Source organism: Mixophyes fleayi, chromosome 3 (genome assembly GCF_038048845.1).
Source record: "Mixophyes fleayi isolate aMixFle1 chromosome 3, aMixFle1.hap1, whole genome shotgun sequence".
NCBI classification, from domain to species: Eukaryota; Metazoa; Chordata; class Amphibia; order Anura; family Limnodynastidae; genus Mixophyes; species Mixophyes fleayi.
The window spans coordinates 114,202,069-114,227,303 of NC_134404.1; the positions used below are offsets into that span (position 1 = coordinate 114,202,069).

General features: G+C 39.4%; 1 protein-coding gene and 1 long non-coding RNA gene across 2 annotated transcripts in view; both read left to right on the forward strand.

The window, feature by feature from the left end:
- The window catches only part of LOC142142750 (uncharacterized), a 411,021-nt gene that overhangs the window by 60,375 nt on the left and 325,411 nt on the right, over positions 1–25,235 (forward strand). The window lies entirely within an intron of this gene.
- LOC142142508 (uncharacterized) lies at positions 1,008–4,552 on the forward strand. The gene is made up of 3 exons (XM_075200393.1): positions 1,008–1,334; positions 2,281–2,616; positions 4,391–4,552. Exons 1-3 carry the CDS (start codon positions 1,020–1,022, stop codon positions 4,550–4,552), a joined length of 813 nt encoding a protein of 270 aa, XP_075056494.1. The 5' UTR covers positions 1,008–1,019.

A 25,235-nucleotide genomic window follows, 5' to 3' on the forward strand; every position in this document is an offset into this window, starting at 1 on the left:
TCCCTCGGGCACATTTATTTTTTCGCGTTTTATCACAAGTGTAATTACATCAGTGGTATCTACAGTGGTCTTGTCACCGTTAATTCTTACTTCTGACAAAACAATAATCATACGTTTGCATTGGTTCATGTGACAGTAGAATGAAATACATAAAGTCCTTCATACAGGTACATTACACGACTACACGTGCTACTCACTTTTTTTTAATATTTTTACGGATTCGCCCCAGTCTCCTAGCTTCTTTATTTTTAAGGTCCGACCACCTCTTCTGGACTTGGAATTTATTTCCTTTTTGTCCAAGTTTTTCCTTCAGTAATCGCAGTAGTTTTTGCATTATCAATTCCTTTCTATTATTCACTTTTCTGTACTTTCGCTTTTGACAGTCGTAGTCGGACTGGTCCAGTATTTTGACCATCATCTCCATCTCTCTAGGGCTCATTGACTTTGCTCTTTTACCTGCAGTACATTCTTCTTGAGCATCTCCATCCCCCTCTGTAACTTTTCCTACATTTGTTGGCCCTTCCGGCACAATTTTTGCCTGCGTCTCCGTCTCCATTGCTTCCACCCCCACTAACACCTTCTCTTTATTCTCCATCTTCTCACGTTCCTCGGCGCCAGACAGGCTCCTCTATAATTTTATACACTCTGACATGGGCGTTTGTTTAGAGAATGGAGCATTGTGGGTGAAGACTATTCGTGTATAATAACCTCGTGTATCAGTGTTTTTTTTCTATAACTGTAACCCGTTCATGACCATTACACACAAAGGGATTTTACGATTCTTCGGAGCTGTACATTCGTTCACATATATGGTAAATTCTTTCTGATTGATACATACATGTGTACTTGCATTGTTGAAATTTACAGCACGGATGGGACTTATGTTCCTTTTTATTATACCCAAACAGATAATCATAATGACATATGAAAGAAATGCTGACCTAATAAAGGATTTTATTGAGACCTACAGGGCTCACCCATGTTTGCGGAAAGCCTAATCCAAGGAGTATTCTAACAGAATGATGCGAAACATGGCGATGCAAGAGCTTGTAAAAGCATGTCTGCCATATCACCCTGGAGCAACTGTTGAATGGGCAAAAAGCAAGATCCAGAACCTTAGGACTGTGTATAAAAAAGAATTAAATAAAGTTGAAGCATCCAAAAAATCAGGAGCTGCAGCTGAAGATGTGTATGTGCCAAAGCTATGGTACTTTGATATGTTACACTTTGTGAAGGACCAAGAAACACCACGTACGTCCATTAGCAGCATGCCCACAGACAGCAGTTCATCCCCAGAGGTAGAGCAAGCATATGATATACCTGCAAGCGGCACAGTAAGTACAGTACATTATGATGTTGTAATGTAACAGATTTATTTATGTTCAAACAATCAACAACACAATAACAATGCATAACATGTTTATAAATATTCATATACAATCATTTTGCCATGGCATGGCACCATCACCGTTGAAATACGAAAGGTAGGCCTCACGATTTAATTTTGCCACTGAACACTGTTTTTAGAGTGGCCACACTCTAATGGTGTTAAGCCCACTTCCTCCATTTCCTCGCCATTACTTTTCACATTGACCTGAATGGTACGGCCACTATTGCTTTTGCGCCGCAGAAAGTTATGCAGAACACAACAGGCCATCACAACTTTGTCAATTTTGTCCAAACGCAGGTTGATTGTCGACTGAAAAACTCTGAACCTGTTGTTTAGAATCCCAAAGGCATTTTTAACAACACGCCGAGCACGTGACAGTCTGTAATTAAATATACGCCTTTCATGGGTCATATTTCTTTGCGGGTACGGTTTTAATACATTCCCATGCAATGCAAAGGCGTCATCTGCCACAAACACAAAGTTTAATCCATATTTTGTGCTGCTCCGCAATGGAAGGTTTAGGGCATTGTTTTTTAGTTTCTTATGGAAGGCAGTATGCTCCAATGCACCACCATCTGAGACTCTTCCATTTTTCCCAATGTCCACAAATAGGAATTCATAGTTTGCATCCATGATGGCCATTAAAATAATGCTGAAAAACCCTTTGTAGTTGTAGTAGAAAGATCCACTGTTTGATGGTGGCATGATTCGGACATGTTTGCCATCAATAGCACCACCACAATTTGGGAAATTCCACAGTCTCTCAAAGTCGTCCGCTATCACTTTCCAGTCTGCTTCGTTCGATGGGAACTGAAACATAAAGATGTGTACATAGTTTACAATTGAACATGCATGCAATTACATCCCCTCATTCGTTTGCTCTTTTTCAGCCTGCACTACTGTCTGATGGGCTTCTGCTGGAAGTTGAAGACCCGGATGCTACAACAATTTATCCCACTCCACGTGAAAGCCAGCTAACTGCAGACAGGCAAGATGCGACCCAAGGTGATACACCAGCAAAAATAAATCAGAAGCGAAAGAGACGCAGAATACATGAAATAGCAGAAAGTGATGCACTGGCAGAAAGGATGCTTGATTGCGCTAACAGTCTGCTAACACCAAGAAAGGAACAGGAAACATTTGAGTTACTCGCATCAACACTAGCTAGCAAAATGAGAATTAGTAGCAAGCGCATACAAACTGAAATGGAGCGGCTGCTGTTCAACGTCATATGTAGGGCTTCCACTGAAGATTTGTGGCCGGACACATGTCTTTCCTCAACTAACCATAGACACCAACAAGCATACACATTTCAGACCATGGGTGGACAAAGCGGCATGTTTCAACCTTGGACCGAGCGATCGGACCATCGATCGCATGTAAAAATCGCTCGGCATGAAAAGTTGGTCGAAATTTCTGTAGTGTGTACCCAGCTTAACGAGCCCAGGCTATAAATACTGGTGTTGGTTATTTGGGAGGAGGGGTGGGGGTGCTGTCAGTTTATTTTACTTCAAAAGGAAAATGGATAAGATTCCCCCGTGCAGTCAATGTTGGTACTACATATAAAACAGTAATGCCGTTTTATACAGTTATGCTATTATATTGCAAAGTGAAACTGTCACTCAGAAATGATGTGACTCATTGACATGATTGTGCGCTGGTGACATGTTAACACTTACATTCACTAATGATTGCCCAGACTTGCTTTTTAAAAAGGCAAGCGTTTTACTAAGTACTATAAGTTGTTTTTTTTTAAGACTTAACCAGTATTTAAATGATGGGGTTTTTTTTCCTCCCATGTTGCTCTAAATATTTCTTTTGATTATTTTGAGACGGGTCTTTCACATAATCAGCATAAAGTTTTTTCTCTTTTATAAAAGTCATTCACAATCTCCTCTTACAGCCTTAACTATTGTGTCCCACAGTAAAAATGGGTTACTTCATGTACTTTGTATACTCTGTATTGTTTTTCAAAACAGCTTCTCATTTGTTATGTAGAAAATATTTGAAATCTGGTAAATAAAATAAATGTCTGAGAATTTCCAAATGTGCAATTTTTTAACAGTAAATTCCAGAACAATTGGAGCATCATGAGATGAATTTTTGAGGAAACCGTTTTACTTAAAATATTCTCTGATGAAACAATGTAATCAATTCTTGAAGATAATTAGTGAGCAATGGAAAAAAAAAGAGAAATCTTTAAAATTTGGCTTTAAAACACACCAGGGGGTAAATGTATGAAGCACCGATTTCTGCAAGTCGCCGGAAATCGTTAACTTTGCAGGGGAAATTTAAAGTGGCGATGATTTGTAAAGGCAAGTTTGCTTTTACAAGCCATGGCCCTGGCTGTCACTCTCTCACTACATGCTTCTGATTTAGCTTATTCCAGCCTTATGTTTCTAATCAACCATTCCTATGTCTCCTCCGGGTCATAGTGCCATGGCTTCACATTTAGTCATCGAGAGGTGTGTAAAACAAAGCCAGAGGGGATGTTACAGATAGGTCATACTTGCTCATTCTCCTCGAATGTCCGGCATGGTAGGTCTCCTGGACTCCTGGGAGAGCAGGCAATTGTTCTGCAACCTGCCCACTTAATAGTTATGCTGGCAGGATGGGAGCCTCAATGACGCAATTTGTGGTGAATAGTGTCATTTTGGCCCTGGCCCTGCAACAAAATGATTTTCATTGCGGGGTGGGTCTAAAAAGCTGCGATTGGCCACACCTTGTCCCTTCTACCCCATTACACACCCTAGGTCACCACTGTAAAAACTGAACAGCGGCGCTTAAACTTGTATGGCTATTTCAAATCACCTACTTAACTTGAATAGCTCTTTTATGATGCTTGGAGAGCCCCTGCTTTCTGCTTCCTGCTGTCATCACGGAGCACATGCAGACTATTTACTTGGGCCAACCAGTGTAGAATGTACCCAGGGTTAACAGCTAAGACTCCCACTCCAAATCCATGCTTACCGGCTATATTCATCCTATCTTTTGCTTCAGTACCATGGAGGTTTTCAAATCCAAGCAAATATCTGTCACGAGGCAAACACTGGATGGTACCTACTCGCTGTAATCTACACAACTGAATCTGGAGGTGTGGACTCTAATGCGCCCCTGGTCTTCGCCAAGGACCCCCTCAAGGAGGTTTGGATGAAGCCATAAGGGATGCAGAGCACGTTGTGCTCCAAATGGCTTCCAGCAAAACAGATAGAGAACGTAGACAACTATCTGGGTCAAGCCTTATTGGAATGCGAAGCACAGAAGAAATTTCCAGTGACAGGTCACATGTAAGCCAGAAGTCGATGGCATTAACAAGCCAAAAGAATACACAGATTATCATACAAACCAGGTCAGAATCCAATATCAGGCGGAAGTAGTTCCAAAAGGGAGGTCAGACAGGTTGGGTCAGAATCCAAGTAGTCAGACAGAAGGTACTCTAAGGAGCAGGGAAGTACCCCTTTGTTTGACTAATTGGATAACATTATTACACCACACACTCCATCCCTCACAATACTGCTTCCCCCGCACCAGTCCCCACATCACATGAAAACACCCCCACACTAACTCTCGCATAAGATTACCTGACCCACCCACACACACCAGCACCTACATATCATCAACACACTCCCACACCAGCCCACACATAATATTATTACACCCTCATCCCCAAGATATTTAGCTATCCTTGAAGAAAATTCTCTGGTATCTGCACAAGCCAATATACAGTGCAAAAGGGTAGAGAGTGATGGTGGGTGGTGGTCCTTGGGGGTGAGGCACTGGGTAACAGTGCAATAATGCAGCTGTCAGGACTTGAACACAGGGCCTCTGCTTCTGTGGTCTGCTGTTCTGCTGACCGAGCTATTCTGGCTGCTTTCACTCTATGTTCTAGTACAGTTTCAATGGTCTCCTGATGGTCCAGCATGTTTTGACTCCTCCCCTTGACTTCCTATAAAAGCCTGGCTTCTTAATGTTTCTTAATGTTTCCCTTGCCAGATTATTGTGCTCTGCCAGGGATCTAGTGTTTCTGTTGCTGCATTGCTGTTGTCAGCTATTACTTCTCGTGAACCTACCTCAGCTTGTCCTCGACTACTCTTCTCCCTGAACCATTTACTTATAGACTTACTGTCTACCGAACCCAGCTGCATTGGACCATTCTTTATTATTCAATCTTTCCTGCAGCTTGCCTTCTTTACTGCCACTGGGCTCCTATTAAGTCTCCAGACATTTACAGAATAATCTGTCCCAAAACTCTGAAGAACCAAGTAAATGAGTTACAAAAGTTTGCCTGCATTTCTCAGAGCAAAATCCGAGAACTAGAAACCATTTTAAGACTCAGAAAGAAGAAATAGCTAATTGCAGGAAGATTTAAAGAATAATGATACTGCTGCTGCACAAATTTCACCTCCACCTTTGCCTGCAAAATTCAGTGGTGATTGTCGCTTATACAGAGGTTTCCTAAACCAGTGCAGCATTTATTTTCAGATGCAACCTACTCAGTTTAATAATCATTATCAATCTCCTGATTGGGGAAGCCCTTGCCTGAGTCTCTTCTTATGTTGAGCAAGACAGTGATATCCTGCAAGATCTGGAATCTTTTACCTCTGCTATGGGGCAAGTTTTTGATGGATTCCTTTTGTCTTCTGGCCCACTGACTCACAAAGCCATCCAGCTACAAATGACTATTGAGCCAGGGCATCATGAGGCTATAAGTTTTCATTTGAATCCTTAACCTAAATTTTTACATAATACTGGGAATCCCCTGGCTGTCTACTCATCCTTTTGTCAACTGGGATACTCGCACTTTATCCTTAACGTCTGAGTATTGCAAATTAAACTGCCTATCTAGAACTGTGGTATCTGTAGACCAGCAAGTCACTGAACTTTCTTCTAAAGATTTGCAATTGCTTCCGCAAAACGGTGATTTTTCAGATGTATGTGATAAAGAGAGTGCAGATGTATTACCTCCCCATCACCCTTATGACTGTACCATTGAGCTGTTACCAGTATCATCAATACCTTTTGGGTGATTTTATTTTCTACTCAAACCAGAGTTAAAATTCCTCAGGGAATTTCTGTATGAAAACTTAAAGAAAGGCTTCATTCTCCATTCTACTTCTCCTACTGGTGCCAACTTATTCTTTGTCGAAAAGAAAGATTCTACCTTTTGCCCCTGTATTTATTATAGGGAACGCAATAAGATTACATTCAAGAATCGTTATACACTCCCCTTAAGTCCTGAATTGTTTGAGAGGCTACAAAAGTCAAAGATCTTTATGAAGTTTGATTTACGTGGGGCATACAATCTTGTTCGTATTCGATCCGGGGATGAGTGAAAAACTGCCTTCTGGACAAGATATGGACATTTTGAGTCTTTGAACATGCCTTTTGGTCTATGTAATGCCCCTGCAATGTTCCAGCATTTCATCAATGACGTCTTAAGAGATCTATTAGACTAATTTGTTGTGGCCTATCTGGATGATATTCTTATATTCTCCGATAATCTGGAGGAACATCACAAACATGTACGTATTGTACTCGAAAGAACCAATTGTACATCAAATTGAAGAACTGTGAATTTGAACAAGCTAAAATTCAATTCTTAGGATACATAATTTCCCCACATGGTCTGAGCATGGATCCCAGTCAGATCAATGCAGTCAATAACTGGCCTGTACCTAAGAATGAATGAAAAGTACAACGGCTTATTGGTTTTGCAAATTTCTACCGGAAATTCATAAAGAACTTTTCTGGAATAATTTCTCCTATTACGCAACTTACCAAGAAGGGCATTCCTTTTGAATATTAACCTGAAGCTCAAGAAGCTTTTACTCGACTTAAGACTCTCTTCATATCAACACCAATTCTGATACATTCAAATTCTGAATTACCCTTTATTGTGGAAGTTGATGTCTCTGATTCCACAGTGGGAGCAATTATTTTTCAACGTATCAGCGAGAAGATGTTGTTGAATCCTTGTTCTTAATTTTTCTCAATTTTAATTCATCTCACCAGATGACATCAGCAGAGAAAAATTATAATATTGGAAACAAGTGATTACTGACCATCGAATGTGCTTTTTCAGGATTGAGACACCTTCTCTAGGGTTCTAGCCACCCAGTGACAGTTCTCATCATAGAAATCTGGAATTTTTACACACTGCTAAAAAAATTGTTCCCCAGACAGGCAGTTTTCTTTTCTCGCTTTAACTACATAATTTCTTACCGACCGGGATCCAGAAATGACAAAGCTCTTTCAAGAATGTTTTCCGAGTTTCATCTAGGAGTAGAATCTGGAAAAACTATTCTGCCTGGGCACAAATTCTTAAGGGCAACTGTTTCTATGGATTTACTCTCTCTCTTTTGAAGAATGGTTAGGACGCTGATCCTTTCCTTATTAACACTTCTTCAGTTGTTTATTTAACTTTTCATAATGGCTACTGGACTCAGCCTTATCGCCTTTGTGTAAAAGACCCAGAAATTGTTGCCATGTTCCTTCTGGTGACCAAATTTTAAAAGAGATGTTCAAAGATATGTTTCATTTCATCTGACATGTGCCTGAAACAAGACTACTTGCACCACTCCAATGGGATTGCTCCAACCTCTTCCTATTCCACCTGGAGTTCTACCTCTTTGTATTTCATAGTCGATCTACTTTCTTCGAAAGGAATGACAACAATCCTTGTGGGATTGGATCATCTAACTAAAATGGCTCATTTTATCCCTGTTAAAGGGGTACCCACTGCTGAACAGACTGCAGAGCTTTTAATTCAGGAAATATCAGGAAATATTCAGGCTTTATTGCCTCCCTGATAGTCACTGATCGAGGTGTTCAGCTCACTTTCAAGCTCTGGAAGAGGTTTTGCACTGCCCTGGGAATAAAGGTTAATCTGCCCTCAGCTTTCCACCCACAATCAAATGGGCAAACTGAAAGGGCTAATCAGACGCTTGAACAATATTTACGATGTTTAATTACCTTCAAAATGATTGGATGGATTTTCTACCCATTGCTGAATTTTCTTACAGTAACTCTGAACACAGTTTAATTTCCCAAACACCTTTCTTTGACAACTTTGGACTCCATCCAACATTTATTCCAAATCTCCCTGTTTCCCCATCAATTCCATCGGTGACTGATAGAATCTCAACTTTACAAGAAGTTCAAAAGAGACTTATGAAAACATTTGAGAGAAGCTCAAGAACATTACAAAAAAGCTGGTAACAAATACAATAGAGCAGTCCCCAGTTTGGGGACAAAGTCTTATCTACTAAAAACCTCAAACAATGGATACCTTCACCAAAATTGGTTCAAAAGTTTATTGGGACGTTTAATATCCTAACCCAAATCCAGCTGCCTTCCGCTTAGAACTTCCAGCCTCATTGAAAATGCATCCAGTATTCCATGTTTCTTTGCTAAAATCATTTCATGACGACCCCTTTCCTGGCTGGATTTTGGCTCCACCACTGCCAGTCATTGTGGAAGGGGAAGAATAATTTATCATTGAAGAGATTCTACACTCCATAATCCACAGAAATAGACTGCAATACTTAGTGAAATGGAAAGGATATGGCCTGGAAGAAAATTCTTGGGAGCCTACAGAAAATGTCCATGCCTCCAAACTGACCAGACGGTTTCATCTTAGACATCCTAACAAGTCTGCTCCTGAAACATCCAGAGGATGTACTGGAAGGAGGGGAGTACTGTCAGGACTCAAACCCAGGGCCTCTTCTTCTGTGGTCTGCTGCTCTGCTGACTGAGGTATTCTGGATGCTGGACAGCTCCTTGCTTTCACTCTGTGTTCCAGCCCAGTTTAAATGGTCTCCTGATGTCCCAGCATGTTCTGATTCCTACCCTTGACTTCCTATAATAGCCTGGCTGCTTCCTGTTTCCTTTGCCAGATTATTGTGCTCTGCCAGTGAGCTAGTGTTCCTGTTGCTGCATCCTGTTGTCAGCTATTACTTCTCGTGAACCTACCTCAGCTTGTCCTCGACTACTCTTCTCCCTGAACCCATTACTTATAGACTTACTGTGTACTGAACCCGGCTACGTTGGACCATTCTTTATTATTTAATCTTCCTGCGGCTTGCCTTCCTTACTGAAACCGGGCTCCTATTCAGTCTCCGGGCCGTTATAGCAGCCAACCATGATAATTGCCATAATGCACATCACCCACTATGTGACCTAGGCCCATATAGGCAGTGATGGCAGATAGACCCATCAGGGCCCACTTAGCCCTAGACGGAGGAGGTAACCAGGGCACAGGTGCCGCAAAAACATGTTAGTCATAGTAATCCAACTGGGCCCTTCCTTTTGTGCCCTTAAATTTCAATCCAAGAAATTACACATAAACTTGGATTTATTCATAAAAAAGGTGAGCAAATGAAGACTTCAGTGAAAGCTAGTGAATTAACAAGAGTTGAATTTCCTGAAGAATGTTTGTTTGTCTTTAAGTGTATCTGACAGTTTGGTTCACCTTGTCGCAGTGCGAAACATAATGATGTAAGATGATATAGGAAACTACAGTGACTCAACTTCTACTATTAATGATTAATTAAAATTTAAACCAATAGAGAGACTTTGAGAGCCATTATTTGGATTCAAGATGTCCACTGTTTTGTCACTTACCTAAAATGACTGTCCCTGTATGATATGAAGGAAATTGTAGATGAACTGCACAGGACTTGATCCATGTTCCGATCAGCCTACCATAAACTAACTGTCTGCAGCCAATGCCCTTATTTATGTGGGTTTATAAGTCTAGTAGGTAGTTGCATAAACTGCCACATTACTGTGCTTCTCATCCTTGATACAGCTTTTCCCTGTTTCCTTATTTAACTCCTTGTGCACGACATAAGCTATATCTGTCAAACATTCCAGCTCTCTGACCCTCACTCTTACTACGGACATTTCTGATTCTCTAATCACAGATCCTACCACAGATCCTGTTGTCTCAAACTCTATTCTGACCCTGATCCTTACACCCCTCCTTGCCATCCTTTTTATCTGACTCAAAAGGACTTAGGAGTCCTGCTTTTCCGTACTGCAGCAGACCTGACACTTCCGTTGCAACTCATTATAGGAAAAAGAATAAGGAAATATAGGTTTTGAAATCATTCTCGCCTGGAAAGTTTCTTGTGGTTTATATACACCTTAGCTAAAACAAAAGTGGTTTAATGCAAATATTGTGTCCTGTTTGTATTGGCAGCAAATGGGGTCACAACAAACACTTTCCTCTTCATGAGCTTGTTAGAAAGCCCCTGACTTTGTATAAAGCTTTTATGGAAAGATGGTGACCTATGTATTCATGAGAAGCATTAATAAGGAATTCTGTAGAAGTAAAGACTGTCTGAATACCTATTATGTGCCAGAGAGGAACATTATGAACAGGATTAGTTTACAGCAACTACAGCAGGTCCAAGAGAAGAGACAGAGGTCAAAGCCTATAGTAGAATGCATTCTACTCTGACAGACAAAATGTTCTTCTGCGAGGGCACAGAGATGATGGAGAGTTATATAATAAAGCATACACGGAACCACTGATTAATAAGGGAAATTTTCGAGAGCTACTGCGGATTAAATTTAACAGCAGGGATGCTGCTCTTTCAAATCACCTTAAGACTCGCAATGAAAAGCAACTTATATCAGCAAGAATACACAAAATCAGCTGTTTGAATGTTGTATGTAAGAGACTAGTAATGTATTTCTGGAGCATGTCAAGGAGGCAAAATATTACTGTGTAATAGTGTAATATATGATGAGACTACCAACATCATTCTCAGCTGATTTCTCTTTTTAAATTATTTACACAAAAACCAAAGACACAAATGCTTTATTGCATTTGAGAATGTTTATCATGTTTGTTTTAAGGATTCATCCCTATCTTTTTGCTGAAAGTGAAATGCAAAGTTCTGGAGCAGTTACTCATTAGGCAAATACAAATGTTAAATTAACACCTTCTGAACTTGGGATTGGCATAGAGAGCTATTCCCTTGAGATAGAACAGTAAGATGCAATTGCTAGGATTAGAAAGGAAGCCAAGCACCCCACTAGATGCACTTCCAATACTTCAAAGCAAAGACTGTGTTAAGTGCCATACAAGATGTTGACTTTGTATTGGCAGTGCACTGCCCACTGTCTATATTTGTCTACTGCTTACATGATTGTTTCAGAAGAAAACCATAGACTTAATTAGCATTGATACACTTATCACCAGTTTCCTGTCTGCTTTGAATAATCAGCAAGCAAATGCAAAGAAGAATCTCCCACCATATTTTTAAAGCTTTTGAGGTTTTGTCAAAGTTAGTTGTTTGCAACAATATATACTGTATCTATCTATCTTACACACGTGTCAACACATACTACGGATAAAAGGCAAGTTCAAAGAGTTAATATTCCATTTTCAACAGTGAAAGATGGCGGACTATAGGAGCTCAAGCTACAAACTTTTTGAAAGATTGAGTTATTTGTGATTTGTAAACCAGGTTTTCTGTTACACCTTATCTTATGAACTCAATGCAAATATTAAACTTTAGGGGACGGAATTCAATTGTGTGCATAGTTCCATTAGAGCCTCGAGTGATGTGTGCCTGCACACTTTTTCGGGTATTGTGGTAAGTAAAACGCTGCTAAATTTGCTAGCACGGCTATAAGGTCTAAACAAAACTCAACGATCTTTTTGTGGTGTAACATCTCATGAGTCTCATCATGAGAGGATCCGACTGGACTTGGCTCACAACTGAACTCCCCCCTAGGGGATTTATTTCCATCAAAACCAAAATTGATTTATAGGAAAGCCCAAAATCTACATAATAAGCTAACGACTAGTCATCTTATGTTTAACAATGAATGCAAGAAAAGTTGCTTAAAGAATCCAATGTTTTCTATTGCTGCAAAGATTACAGAAATAATATACATAGAGGGCCCGATTCAGAGTGAGTGAGCCCGTTTGCGTAACTCACCTTTGTGTTTTTTTCACATGACGCATGTTTAGATGAATGTATGCAAATGCGGCTATTGAGACTTGCAATATATTGGCATTTACGTCTCTTTATACCTGCAGAGATGTGAAGGGGAGGAAAGGGTGCTCTAACGTAAGCAATGTATCATCATCATCAGTTATTTATATAGCGCCACTAATTCCGCAGCGCTGTACAGAGAACTCGCTCACATCAGTCCCTGCCCCATTGGGGCTTACAGTCTAAATTCCCTAACACGCACAGACAGACACACAGACTAGGGTCAATTTGTTAGCAACCAATTAACCTACCAGTATGTTTTTGGAGTGTGGAAAGAAACCGGAGCAGCCAGAGGAAACCCACGCAAGCACAGGGAGAACATACAAACTCCTCACAGATAAGGCCATGGTCGGGAATTGAACTCATGACCCCAGTGCTGTAAAGCAGAAGTCCTAACCACTTAGCCATCGTGCTGCCCACACAAGGGCATGTGTGGCTGGATTACATAGAAATAACTTATTGTAGATATTTATTTCAGTTAGGAGGGCAGTGCGCTGTTGTACATCATTGCAAATGTACTGTTTTTTGATATTGTGTTTTATTTTTGTACTGGAAATGTAGTGATATGCTATGTAGGATGAAATTTGTTTTTGTAACTTCTGAAGGCCAGCAATCCCCTGTTAATCTCGTGCTAATTAGGCCTTTTCATTTGTGAGTGATCAAGATCTCTTTTAGCCTGAATGTACAGTTAGTTACATTGCCTTTTTTTATCATGTCTTGTTAAAAAGATAGACGAACTACAAGAATAATGGAGCCAGCAAGTAATTTAGGAAATCACAGACAGATGTGAATTTTGTTAAGTAAATTGTGTTAAATTCAAGATTAGAGAATATATTACATCCTGATGGTAAACATTGAATGTAATATCTCAGACTTGTGGTGCCAGCTAGGATTAGGGGCTGGGTGTGAGACATGTGTGTCAGAAACAGTATATAAGAAGTTCTGTTTCACTGTATAATGTATTATTCTTCAATCTGTAACTTCTGGAGATCACTAGTACCGCAGACTAGTGTGTAACTGGCAAAAAAGCCTTTTGCCTTGTCAAAGCTACTAGCGAAACGCGCGTCGGCGGACACCGCGCTCGCTACTCGTGCAAATTCCTAAACATTTTATTTAGTGTGTGCCTCTGAAGCAGTAGATAGGAAAATATTTATAGCGGCCAGCGGTAGAGATCTAAGGGGTGGTATAGACAGCAATATAGATCCAGTCTACAGGATCAATCCATATAGAAAGTTCCTATCTGAGGGACAATATTACAGAGCCCAAGGTTAATTTTTAACTCCTCTGATGTCTTGATTATCCTCATATGTAGCCAGTTAGTAGGTCCTTGAGGAAGGATATCCAACCTTATAAATTCACGAGCAGACTAGTATGAGATTGTTGTAATCATTAATACCCAATAAGGGATCTGAGGGTTCATTATAACTTATATCACCTACTGCTGGATTTTATATATGAGAACACAAAGGTAGAATAACAGAAGTAATACAAAGTATTCATACTGACAATTTATGAACTGACTATTAGGAGCTAATCAAAACCACTCATAACCAGAAAGGGATTAGTGGGATAATTTGATTCTATACTATCCAATGCTGGATCCTATCTATGAGTATATATCAATCAAGTGAAATAACAGAGGCAATACAAAGTATTTATATTCAAATTAGGAGTGTTGCAATACCAAATAAGGTGGATCTATTACAGAATTCATTTGAATAAGTCCTAAGATACACGAGTAGCCTCGCGGCTAGACAATTTTTTGTCTATCTTAACAGAATTTATGTTTATAATAATCAATGTTTCTATCATCACTTTTTATATTTCGCTACTAGATAACTGTTTTTAACCATATACCAATAAAGATTGATTTTATTACATTCAACATATAAATATAATAAAAATATATATGTTCATATCCATTTATGAGTGCCCCAGATGGTCATTTCTTTTTCTTGTCTTTAAAAAGGTTACCACAAATCTATGACCGGGTGCACCCCTCCTTAATTAAGTTATTTTCACCATATTAATGGAGAAAGAGGTATTTATACTATAAGAGGAGGTTTAATGGTACACCTGGTGCAGTCAACTTCTCTTTCTATTAGGGATAATACAGTCTACTTTGGAATTATCATCCTAATAATACTGTAGCTGTCATTATATTGTTTTCTTTACAAACCTGTCTATTAAGGTACCCACTAGTCATATTGTGCCAACCCTGTAACTGGTGTGTGGCTCCAAGGACAATGTCATCTTGCATCATTTAACATTGTGCCTGTTAAATGATGTCCACTGATAACGCTGTCTGTCTAATGAGCTCTTATACTGCCGCTGCTGTCCCTCTCCAATGTATTTGCTGCTGTCCCTCTCCAATGTATTTGCTGCTGGCCCTCTCCAATGTATTTGCTGCTGGCCCTCTCCAATGTATTTGCTGCTGGCCCTCTCCAGTGTGTCACACAGGCTGTCTAACTGTTACCTACTTGGTGTATCTTCTATTTTCAAATGAAAATGTAATTGATGTAGACATCTTTGATGAGGATAATGATGATAAGGGTGATGTTGACATTGTCATTTGTGATGATTGAGGAAGATGAACACTGTTATCCAAAGCTGTGTCTAGTTTTGTGAACCAGTGTAAAATGAGATTTCAGTTTGCATAGCAAGAATATTGAAATGAGATAATTGGGTTTTTGCACTTGCTCAGACTTGGCAGAGATTGACTCTTATTTCATATTTTATAGGAATCATTTTGCACCCTCCAATTGTGTTTCAGTGGAGATATTTCTTGGAAAGAAATGTCTGTGCCATGCATTTGTGCCACTGCTCTGTCACTAATTTTAGTCAGCCAGATCGCTGCAGACTTTGGGCAAAATTGGTGAAAATTTGGACAGTTGTGAAGACTGGAAATGAGTGCTAATGCTATATATAGTGATATAGGAGAAAAACAGCTAAAAAATGTGCACAATTTTACCTATTTTTTTTATTTTTTTTATTAAATCCTGTTAATATGGAGTGCTACGCTCCGTCTTGGTAGGGTGTGTCCCCTGTGATCTAGTGAAGACAGGAAGTGTCGCAACTTCCAGCTGTCCGCTTCGCTCTACTAAGCATGCACAGACAGGAAGTTCAGCTCTTAGCAGGTTCTTCCAGTGACAGTTGATCTGTAAAAATGTATATAACTGGAGCTGCATACTTATTGTGTAAACTTATATATAGATATATAAATTGAGTGGAGGAACAAAAATATATATGAGCAACCTGTTCTATAACATTGTTCACAATATAAGCTTATTACCTTCTACCAATAGGTTATGGTCCCAGGACCCTAAGTTGAAGAAAACGCTTATATATAAAGAGCAGTAACAGAAATACACAAAAAATAAAAGGAATATGTTTTTTTAGAAAAAGTCCTTTATTTTAGTACACAGTAAAAATGCAAAGTACAGGAACCAGTATGAGCTTCCCAAACCTGACAGGCTCAGAGAATTATGTAACATGGAAATTCGTCATGGAAATGCAGCTTAAACGTGAAAAGTTATGGAGAGAGTCCAAACGCTGATGAAGTAGATAGAGCCATGGGTACCATAGGCTTAGCTGTAGAGCAGCATGTATATTCTATCATTAATGGAAAGGTGTCAGCACGAGACTTGTGGCCGCCCTGCTGGTAGCTTATGAGGACAAAGGTCTAAGGATTAACTTGGAGCTACGTTATGTGTGACAAATTTAAGTTACTGTGAGAACATGAATGAATAGATAACCAAATCTTGTCAATATCTCAGTAATTAGCATCTGTGGGAGCACAGGTGGATGATGAGGAGGTTGTAATGGCGATGCTGGAGAATTTATTGCTAGAATTTGATTTCCTGGTGGTAGCTTTAGCGTTAAATGATACTAAGCTGACTACAGAAACTCCTGCAACTCCAACAATGAATTGCTGTCAACACTAATGCTGAAAGTTCTGTATTAATCATAAAAGGTACAAAGTACAAAAAGCCAAAGTACTAATGTTTTATATGTCACAAAATGGGACACAAAGCATCAGGTGCAAATAGTGCCTATAAAAGGCGCGACAGGCCAAATGAGTTGGCAGTACACATTCCAGACAGTCACAAAAAGGACTTCTGAAATATAGACTCAGAGGCCACTAGACACTTCAGCTGCAACCAAGAGTGGTTCACTTCAATAAAATCATGTGAACTCCTAATTATAAAAGGAATAGGAGACTGCCACAAAAATTGGGACAATCACAGTGCGCCTAAGCATAAAAGGTGAAACTGTCATCACAACATCCAATATGTTCTATATGTAATTTATTTGGTAACCGACCTTATAGGCATAAGTGTTCTTGAGAGAAAAGGTTACAATGTCAAATTTGCACAGGGCAAATGTATGGTGCAAAACCAAAGCGGGACTATAATTACAACAGCAGCCTGGTGCAACCAACTATATGAACAGATGACGACTTCAGATAACAACCAATCCATGGAACTGTGGCATAAGAGACTGGGTTATCTGAGATGTAATAACATACAGAAACTAGCTGATGTGATGGTGACAGATCACTGTGAATAATCCTGAGAGTTGTGTAAAGGTTAAACAAACCCGTTGTCTGTTTCCAAAATTCAGTAACTAGCGCTGAAGTACCACTAGCCCTAGTACAGACAGACGTATGTGATCCAATGGAAGTAAAATCTGCTATATCTGGCTATAGGTATTTCATGACACTTATCGATGATGCCACAAGGATGACACATGTACTTCATTACAGCTATGTTGCAATTAAAATTGAGGAATATAAGAACCTAGTAGAGACTCGGACAGGTCTAAAATTAAGTCCTAAGATCCGACAATGGCGGTGCATATGGCAACGAGACCTTAGCTGAGTTCTTTAAAAAAATATGGCATACAACGCCAATTAACAATTGCTCACACGCCAGAACAAAATGGTGTGTGTGAGTGTGCAAGCCGCACAAATAGACACGGTGATTGCTAGTTAAACTCTTGCATTGTGTTATGATACAATATCATAGAATCACTTATACCCACACAGATAAAGTTTAGGGGGTAATGTATTAAGTTCCAATTTCTGCAAGTCGACGGAAATCCGCGACTTTGCAGGGGAAATTTAAAGCAGCGATGGCTTGTAAAGGCATGTAGCCTGTATATAGCGTGTGTGAACACTCACTTTTGGCACCCTGTCCATACTTTGACATGATTCTCATCCAATCCCTGATCCATACCTTACCCATATACACAATGGCCTGTCCCAGCTACATGTGATTACCCTCATTCAGTAGCCACTGTAGGACTTTCCTAAACATGATTTTGCTACTGTGCCATCTCTGCACACTTTTCTCTTTAAGCTAGAAGGCCTCAGTTAATACATATTAAATAAGTACGGTACAATGGGTGGAGCTCTGTTCCATGATTTGCATTGGTATTCCCAAATTTCTGCCAAGGTGCCGTTCTTTGTGCAGCTTCTATGATTGGCCTAAACAGCCACAGCGAAGATTGTGAAGGTATAGCAATGTAAAGCTCCCCAAACATCTGTGGGAGGGGTATCGCCACCAAAGATTATATTTCTGTGTTTTGTAGTCACTGGAGTCTTGGGGGTTTTCAATGTTTTGTCATTCAGGATTTGTCGTCTGAGTTGCATAGTGGTGTCCAGAAGAAGGTCTGCATTGTGCCATTGATAGTATACTATATTGTACAAGGATGGATTTGAAAATAAGAAAATATGTAGCTCTGCTCTGGGGGACAGGTTCTGAGGGGACATGACTGTGCAAATCACAATGCCATGGCCCCACCCACACCCCCTCTGTGCAGTGGCTCCATTAACTTCAACGTGCAGCAGAGGGCAGAGACAAAATGACTTGATTTACAGTGAATCGCATCATCAAGACCCGCATCTGCCCAGTTTACTAGGAATGTGGGCAGGATCAAGGAGAGTTCTCTGCTCTTCTGGGAGACTGGGGGAACTCCCTTGAAATTCGGGAGTCTACTGGACTTTCCTGAAAAGTAAGCAAGTGTGATTTATGGTATGTGTACGATTTCAATGTACATGCATTTAACTATCCTTGCAAAAATGGGTGAATGAGATTACTTGTACATGATATTAGGCAGATTATTTTTTTTATAAACCGGTTCACCTGACTCACAAACCATCTAGGCGGGAGGTGATCATAAATCTATCTTACATAGTTTTCAGTTCTGATTAGCTCCCAATACTTTTACATATACATTTGTGAATGATACTAGTCGCTTTTATAAATAAGGCAACTTGTGTTTGGGGTTTAGAAAACGTATAGCCATTTACATATTTCTTAAACATTCCTAACTGAACAACCTGAATGTCCATTTAAAGTGACTAAAATGTAGTTGACTAAAATGTAGTTAAAGTACTGAAGTTCACTTTATAGTATTTATTTGGATGATATAACCGCTATGACCATCTCACATCTCACATGTCTGTTTCTTACAATGCTCTTTATGTGACACTGATATATGTTCTAGGGTCACTCCAGACCACTTTACTTAGACATTTGGAGCATCATTTACATTTTGAATTATTTTGTGTCCTGTAAAATTTTGCCATAAAATTTGCGGGCTTACATATGTATGCTAAGTTGCTTAGTCGTGAGATATGTCCAAAGCCTTCTACTATGGGTGTACAGGTGCGCATACTTACACGGAACAATAGTGTAGAGATTATAAATGCAAAATCACATTCCCTATTTGTACTATGTAATTAAGCATCATATCCATGCGCAATCACTATCACTTTACCTACAGATTCTTATGGCTTGTGTACACTTTGTGATTGGAAGGAGGGGAAGAGCAAAAAGCTTCCCCATGGCGCTAGCTGTGAATTTTGGAGACAGGTAAATAGAGCATTTTCGCTGTCCTCATAGACAGCTATGAGAACTACATCTGCAAGTTGTATATGCTGCGATTCTCTAATAATAAATAGACACAGTAATTTAAAATGTGTTAATTCTCAGAAAACTGGCATTTGCAGGGGATTTACCAGGATAAATAGGTTCCTAAGTAGGCCCCTTTGTCACACTGCCACCCAGAGACTGAATGTGCTTATTGCACATATTTGCTTCCACCACCTATTTCAAGCTGTGCAGGAAATACTTCAGTAGATCTTTCCCTAGGACTTGGATGGGATACAATCGGTCTAGTCTCCCCACATCTGTGAACATCATGACTGTGGACACATCAACCTCTAATATGTCTGCAAACTGTTAGGAACTCCCAAGCCAGCACAATGAAACTCGGAGTCTACTCTGAAAGCCTGGTGTTCGCCGGAGCCCCTAGTGGTGGGGACAGACTTGGCCGTAGGCTGACAGAGGGTCGAGAATCGTATACTGGCTAAGGAGAACCCAGGAGTGGAGTGATTGGCAGACAGCAGCGTGGGGTTCAGGCAGAGAAAACCAAGGTCAGAGGTCACAAGCACAGGTTCGGAATGCAGGGACAGGCGAAAGGTCAGGAGCACTGGCGGAGGAGCAGAATCCGAATTTCAGGCAAATGGTCAGGGTCAGAAGCGTAGGTTCAAGGTCCAGAAACAAGCGAAGGTCATACACGGGAAGTCAGTCACAGGTTTAAACACCAAGCAGAGAGAGAACAAGCAGGCAGCAGAACTGAGAACAGGACGCTATAACCGGCAGTGAGGCTCAGTCCTCACTGCCCTAAATACCCCTGCTGGCCAATCAGAGCCTAGCTCTGAAACAAATCACAGGTCCTGCCTGATTAATCTCCTACAGGTTGCGCTAGTCTGCGCATGTGCCCAGCTGTTTGTTGCGCCCAGAGCGCCTAAGCACAGTTCTCGGCATCCGGCCGTTGCCGTGGCAACGGTCGGGCCGGGTTTCAGGAAGTGACGTCCCGGTCGCCATAGCGACGGCCGGGACGTCAGAAGAAACAGGAACTGAGTCGCGGCGGTGCCCGCGGCCGCCGCTGCTCGTGACACAAACAACTCTGCATCAGCTCCTGTGTGCGAAGTCAGTGTAAATTTCTCAGGAAAAAAGGACACAAAAAAGAGTGTATTTCCACACATATGCAGAGCCGTAAATATCCTGGGATGCGCCAGGCTCTTCATTGGCAACATATGTGCCTGGCTTATGCCAAGTCATCATCGGCAAAATATACGCCTCCTGAAGGGTGTATATGTGTGTATTTGCGGGTCTGCATATTCTTACTGTACTTAGCCATCTGTTTGCATGCCTCTTCCCTCCCCTAATCCGCCTCTCTAGTTGTAAGGAACCACTAGTGTCAGATACACACGAGTCTGCATTAGCATGTATGCATCAGTGCTCTTAGCAAGCATGCGCATATGGACAATTTACACTACGCAGACTGGCACAAATTCAACTCCGCATCAGGATCACAGTGTTATGAAAGATGAACGAAATAAAGCTTAAAGCACAATCTTGCCCAAAACTGTAAATATTCGAAGTGAACCCCAGGTACCAAAGTGTACTTACCTGGGGTCCGGTGTTCAGGCAATCCAAGGGGACCACGAATTCTTGCTTGTGCTCCCCATGCTCTACAAGCTTCTACATGTTCTCACAGGCAGTCTGTTATCAGTAAATACCCTGTCTTTCTGAATAAAGACCAATAGGAAAAGTAAGGATAATAAGACAGACAACCCTAGACACTCCTTGCTCCAACTGGGTGGAATTATTCTTTAAGTGTCTGAATACAGTGACAGAGTTGGGGTGTGTAGATTTAAATACAAGGTAGTGCTTGGAATGGCATGATCGTGCTATTGCTGTGAATTATACTTTGGGTTGTGGCCCTACTTCACTGCATTGTATATTTTCTGTCATTAAGATATTTTATACCAGTATTTGAAATATTCTGTATCATTGCAATACTGCTTGTTCTAATCACAATAATTTCCATTTCTGTTGTTTTTTCTGTGTTAAGGTTTGCTCCTATCCTACAGGGCTCACTTGATTTCAGGCAGTTTTATACATATTAAAATATTTTTGTCATTCAGTCTCTGGGTGGGTGGTTGCTGTATTTTTATAAAAATAATACCTGCAAATGAGCAATAGAAATTTGCATCAAATAAACTTTCTACTTTTATTGCTATATCTGGTGACATATCAGGCCTCAGAAACAGAAGCCAGTGGTCATTCCTGTGTGAATTCTCCTCTTCATAATCTCACCTTTTCTTTTGCCTACTGTAGGTGATATTAAATCGATAAGGCCCAGTGTACCAGTTCAACAGTCAATCCCCCTGGGCCCTCTCGCTAACAGAATAGCTTCTATTGACAGCCATGCAGGTTGCTATTAATACGACAGCCTCCTCTATATCCCACTGTAATTTATAATGAAATACCTAATCTCCATTATTTTGATCCAAGCAGGCGATCCCAAGTCTTTTCATCCAGTTCCCAATGGCAGTTACATGAGAGATGGCAAACCAATAATTTTTGTCAAGTTTCATAAGCCAACAGAAATGCTTCTCCACAGTTCCAGTTTGAAAAGGCACAGATAAAGCTCATTCAGTCTGATGAATGAAAAAGCCATCTGGGGTTTTTCTTTTTGACTTCCTCTCCCTTTTTTTTTTTTTCCATCCTTGTAATCAAATTTGAGAAAAATCAAATGGGGCTTTCTATGAAAGTACCTTTTGTTGATCTGAACGAGCTGGTAATTTACAAAATACCCTTCTTTTGTGAGCCAGGCTAAAGATAAAAGAATTGGTAGCTTTTAAAGCTGGGCCTTGGTGGGACTCTACATGCGATGAAAGCAGCTTGTGTGTAGCGATTGAAACACATTTGAAAGCCAGGCCTTGCTCAGGGTGTTCGGGATGAACCAACTCATGTTCGCGTTCCATGAATGGAATATAGTGTGTTGCCAAAGACCAGTGGATATACTACAATTCATGTGTCATACCGACAACAAGAACTTTTCCTCGTGACACTTTGGATTTTGTTTCTCTAATGCTGAAAGTTTCCTGTAGTCTGCAACCACTCACAGAGCTGCAATACTTTATATTGTATCCTGAATTTTATTATTTAACCTCAAATAACATGGAAGGAATTAAATCATTGTTATACAGTTTTTTTGCTGGGCTCCGGGATTTCCACAAGTTGATTTGCTTGATTGGCCTGAAGATGGATTAATGTGGACTTGTGATTCCTCTTTCTGTAAGTTTACACATTGCTTGATTCTTGCTAGTGTGAAGCCAAGATTAATTTAGTTAAATGCGTGTGCTCTGCTGCAAATCAGCATTTATCCTACGCGCTGACGGAACACACAGCAAAGCACTGCAAGGAAGAGGCGGTGGCAGCTTATACAGGCAGAAGGGGTTAACAATGTGTCATCCAGGACCTGTGGTTGCAAATAGGCTGGCATGTGTTTTATGGGGAACACCGTGAGTTACATACTGCATGATTGCAAGCAGGGACAGTGTTCTAGAATTAAAATGAAACATATTAGTTTACAGGATTCACAGTAAAATATGTAATTCATGGAGTTAATCATAAATATCCAAGATATTACGAGGAATAATTTATTATTTCGAAAAAATAAAAAATTGGATATACTAAATATCATCATCATCATTTATTTATATAGCGCCACTAATTCTGCAGCGCTGTACAGAATGCATTTTAGTTGTATCTTTGGATATGTATTAAAATTCATCTTCTGAACAGTACAATAAATATATTTTTCACATAAGTGATTCAAAGTATAAACAGTCTCTTTTTAGTACTATAAATTTTATATCCATCTATTTATCGAACCTGTTCTTTGATTTCAGCCATTGTTTCATTTTTGTCTTTTTTTTTTTTTTTTTTTTTTTATGTTTTGTTTGTTTTAATCTACTTTCTAAATAAATTGAGGATATATCTCTTATTTTTTTTAGTTTTGCTCTTAGTGACAATTTGGAGTGCATATATTATGGTGCAGAAATACTGGCCAAACCTAAAGAATAAAATTATATTTATAATTATGATGTGTTTATTCATTCGGTTACATATCTCTTTCCACGGCGAGAATGCATAAATCTTGATAACATACATATTTCTTTAGGAAATCAGGTATATGTTGTTAAATAGGGTTTATTTTCATTTGAGAGCCATTTGCTGCCTCCTAATGACAGCAGTCTCAAACAACACTTATGGCAGGGTGCCAGACACATCTGCTTTATTTAACAGATTAATCCATGTGTTGATCTTGTAATTCCTAACGCTTTGGTCACACTTGGTAGTGTGTGTATTTTTATCTTTCACCCTTTTTTTTTTCTTTTCTTCACCAAACTGAACAGTGTAGACCACATCGATACTATTAATAAATAAACAAAAATAAGTTTTTATTATGTGTTATTATTATTAATAACTTACCCTATCCCCAGAAGTGTCCTTATGGTACTGAGTGCCTGTAATATAAAATAGTAAATAGATTTCCTTGTCAACCTTTTACCTTTTATTAGTTTACAGATTTAATAAATCATTTTATATATATCTTGCTCCTACAGCGTTTGCTCCAATTCTTACCATACATACATTTCAGATATAAAATTCCATCGTTGGTGGTGTGTATTTTATATACCCCATTGAATATATGTTTACATACATGGGCATGGTGGCTGAGACAAAGCAGAAGGCTTTATCTAGTGGAAATAATCAATCCAATTAACTATTGTAATGCATATCAACATTGGAACCGTGATCATAGTTGTTTTTTGTCTGATACAGGATTAGTCAAAAGTGCTGATGTTTCTTGATTGATAATTATAGTTTATTGTTTTCGAATATATTTTATTTTAGATTGTCCCCTGGGATGTACTCATATAAAGAAAATCATAAATGTGATACAATCATTTGAAAACTGTACCTATCTCAAATAATCTGCGTTCTCAAAGCTCACTGGAGCAGAGGGGTAATAAAAAGTAATATGTTTGGCGCGATATCCTATTATGTTAGAAAAAAGCTGCAACAATTGCACTTGATTTGCCAATTCACTTTTAATAAAGTATCGTGTTAAAGTAGATGATGGCCAAAGAGATGTGTATAATAGTATTGTGGCAATTGCTTATTCTCGCTGAGGGATTGTGTTTCAGGAATCAGAAATAGCCTTATAACATCTGTCATCATTTTACTGCAAAAGACATACTACCTTTTGCGTCTGATGCTACCTGTGACAATACTGACTGTTCAATGGACTCTGTGTGTGTGTGTATAGATAAAGCTAAATATTGATAAAAATTTACCATTTTATTAATTCATCATTTTACTTAGTAGCAGAGCTTGAAGGATGATTAGTTACTTGGATTAAAAACAAGCATTTTTTCATAGTATTTTACAATCTGATACCCAGTTTATAGTGACAACAGTAGCATCATATTCATTTTTTGCCAGTCCAAAATTGTTACTGACAGGTAATGTTGGCAGTGCTTCAGACCCTAGAAATGAGAACAGCCGGTTTTGTTGATTTGAAACATAAGCTCTTATGCAGTTCTCTGAATATTACCGATTACAGTTCCCTAACATAAATTGAATACAGAAATTACATCATACAATACAAACTATATCATCATCATCATCATCATCATTTATTTATAGAGCGCCAACATATTCCGTAGCGCTTTACAATTGGAGACAAACATAGTAAACTAATAAACAAACTGGGTAAAACAAAGAGGTGAGAACTATATGTGTATTTCTCTTTTCTTAACACAAATAGTGCATCTAAAAATTTGCACTTAAGTAGGATCTGGTATAGTAACACATAAAATAGCTGTTCTTCATGTAACAGTCTCTGAACATGTATGAAGATCCTTTTCTACATTTAAGATCATTATGAGTTTGTGTACATAA

Excerpts from the sequence above, each read along its gene's own strand:
- LOC142142508 (XM_075200393.1), top strand. The coding sequence starts at position 1,020 with ATGATGCGAAACATGGCGATGCAAGAGCTTGTAAAAGCATGTCTGCCA. Across the intron at positions 1,335-2,280 it reads ATATACCTGCAAGCGGCACA|CCTGCACTACTGTCTGATGG; the intron begins GTAAGTACAGTA and ends GCTCTTTTTCAG. Across the intron at positions 2,617-4,390 it reads TGGAGCGGCTGCTGTTCAAC|TACCATGGAGGTTTTCAAAT; the intron begins GTCATATGTAGG and ends CTTTTGCTTCAG.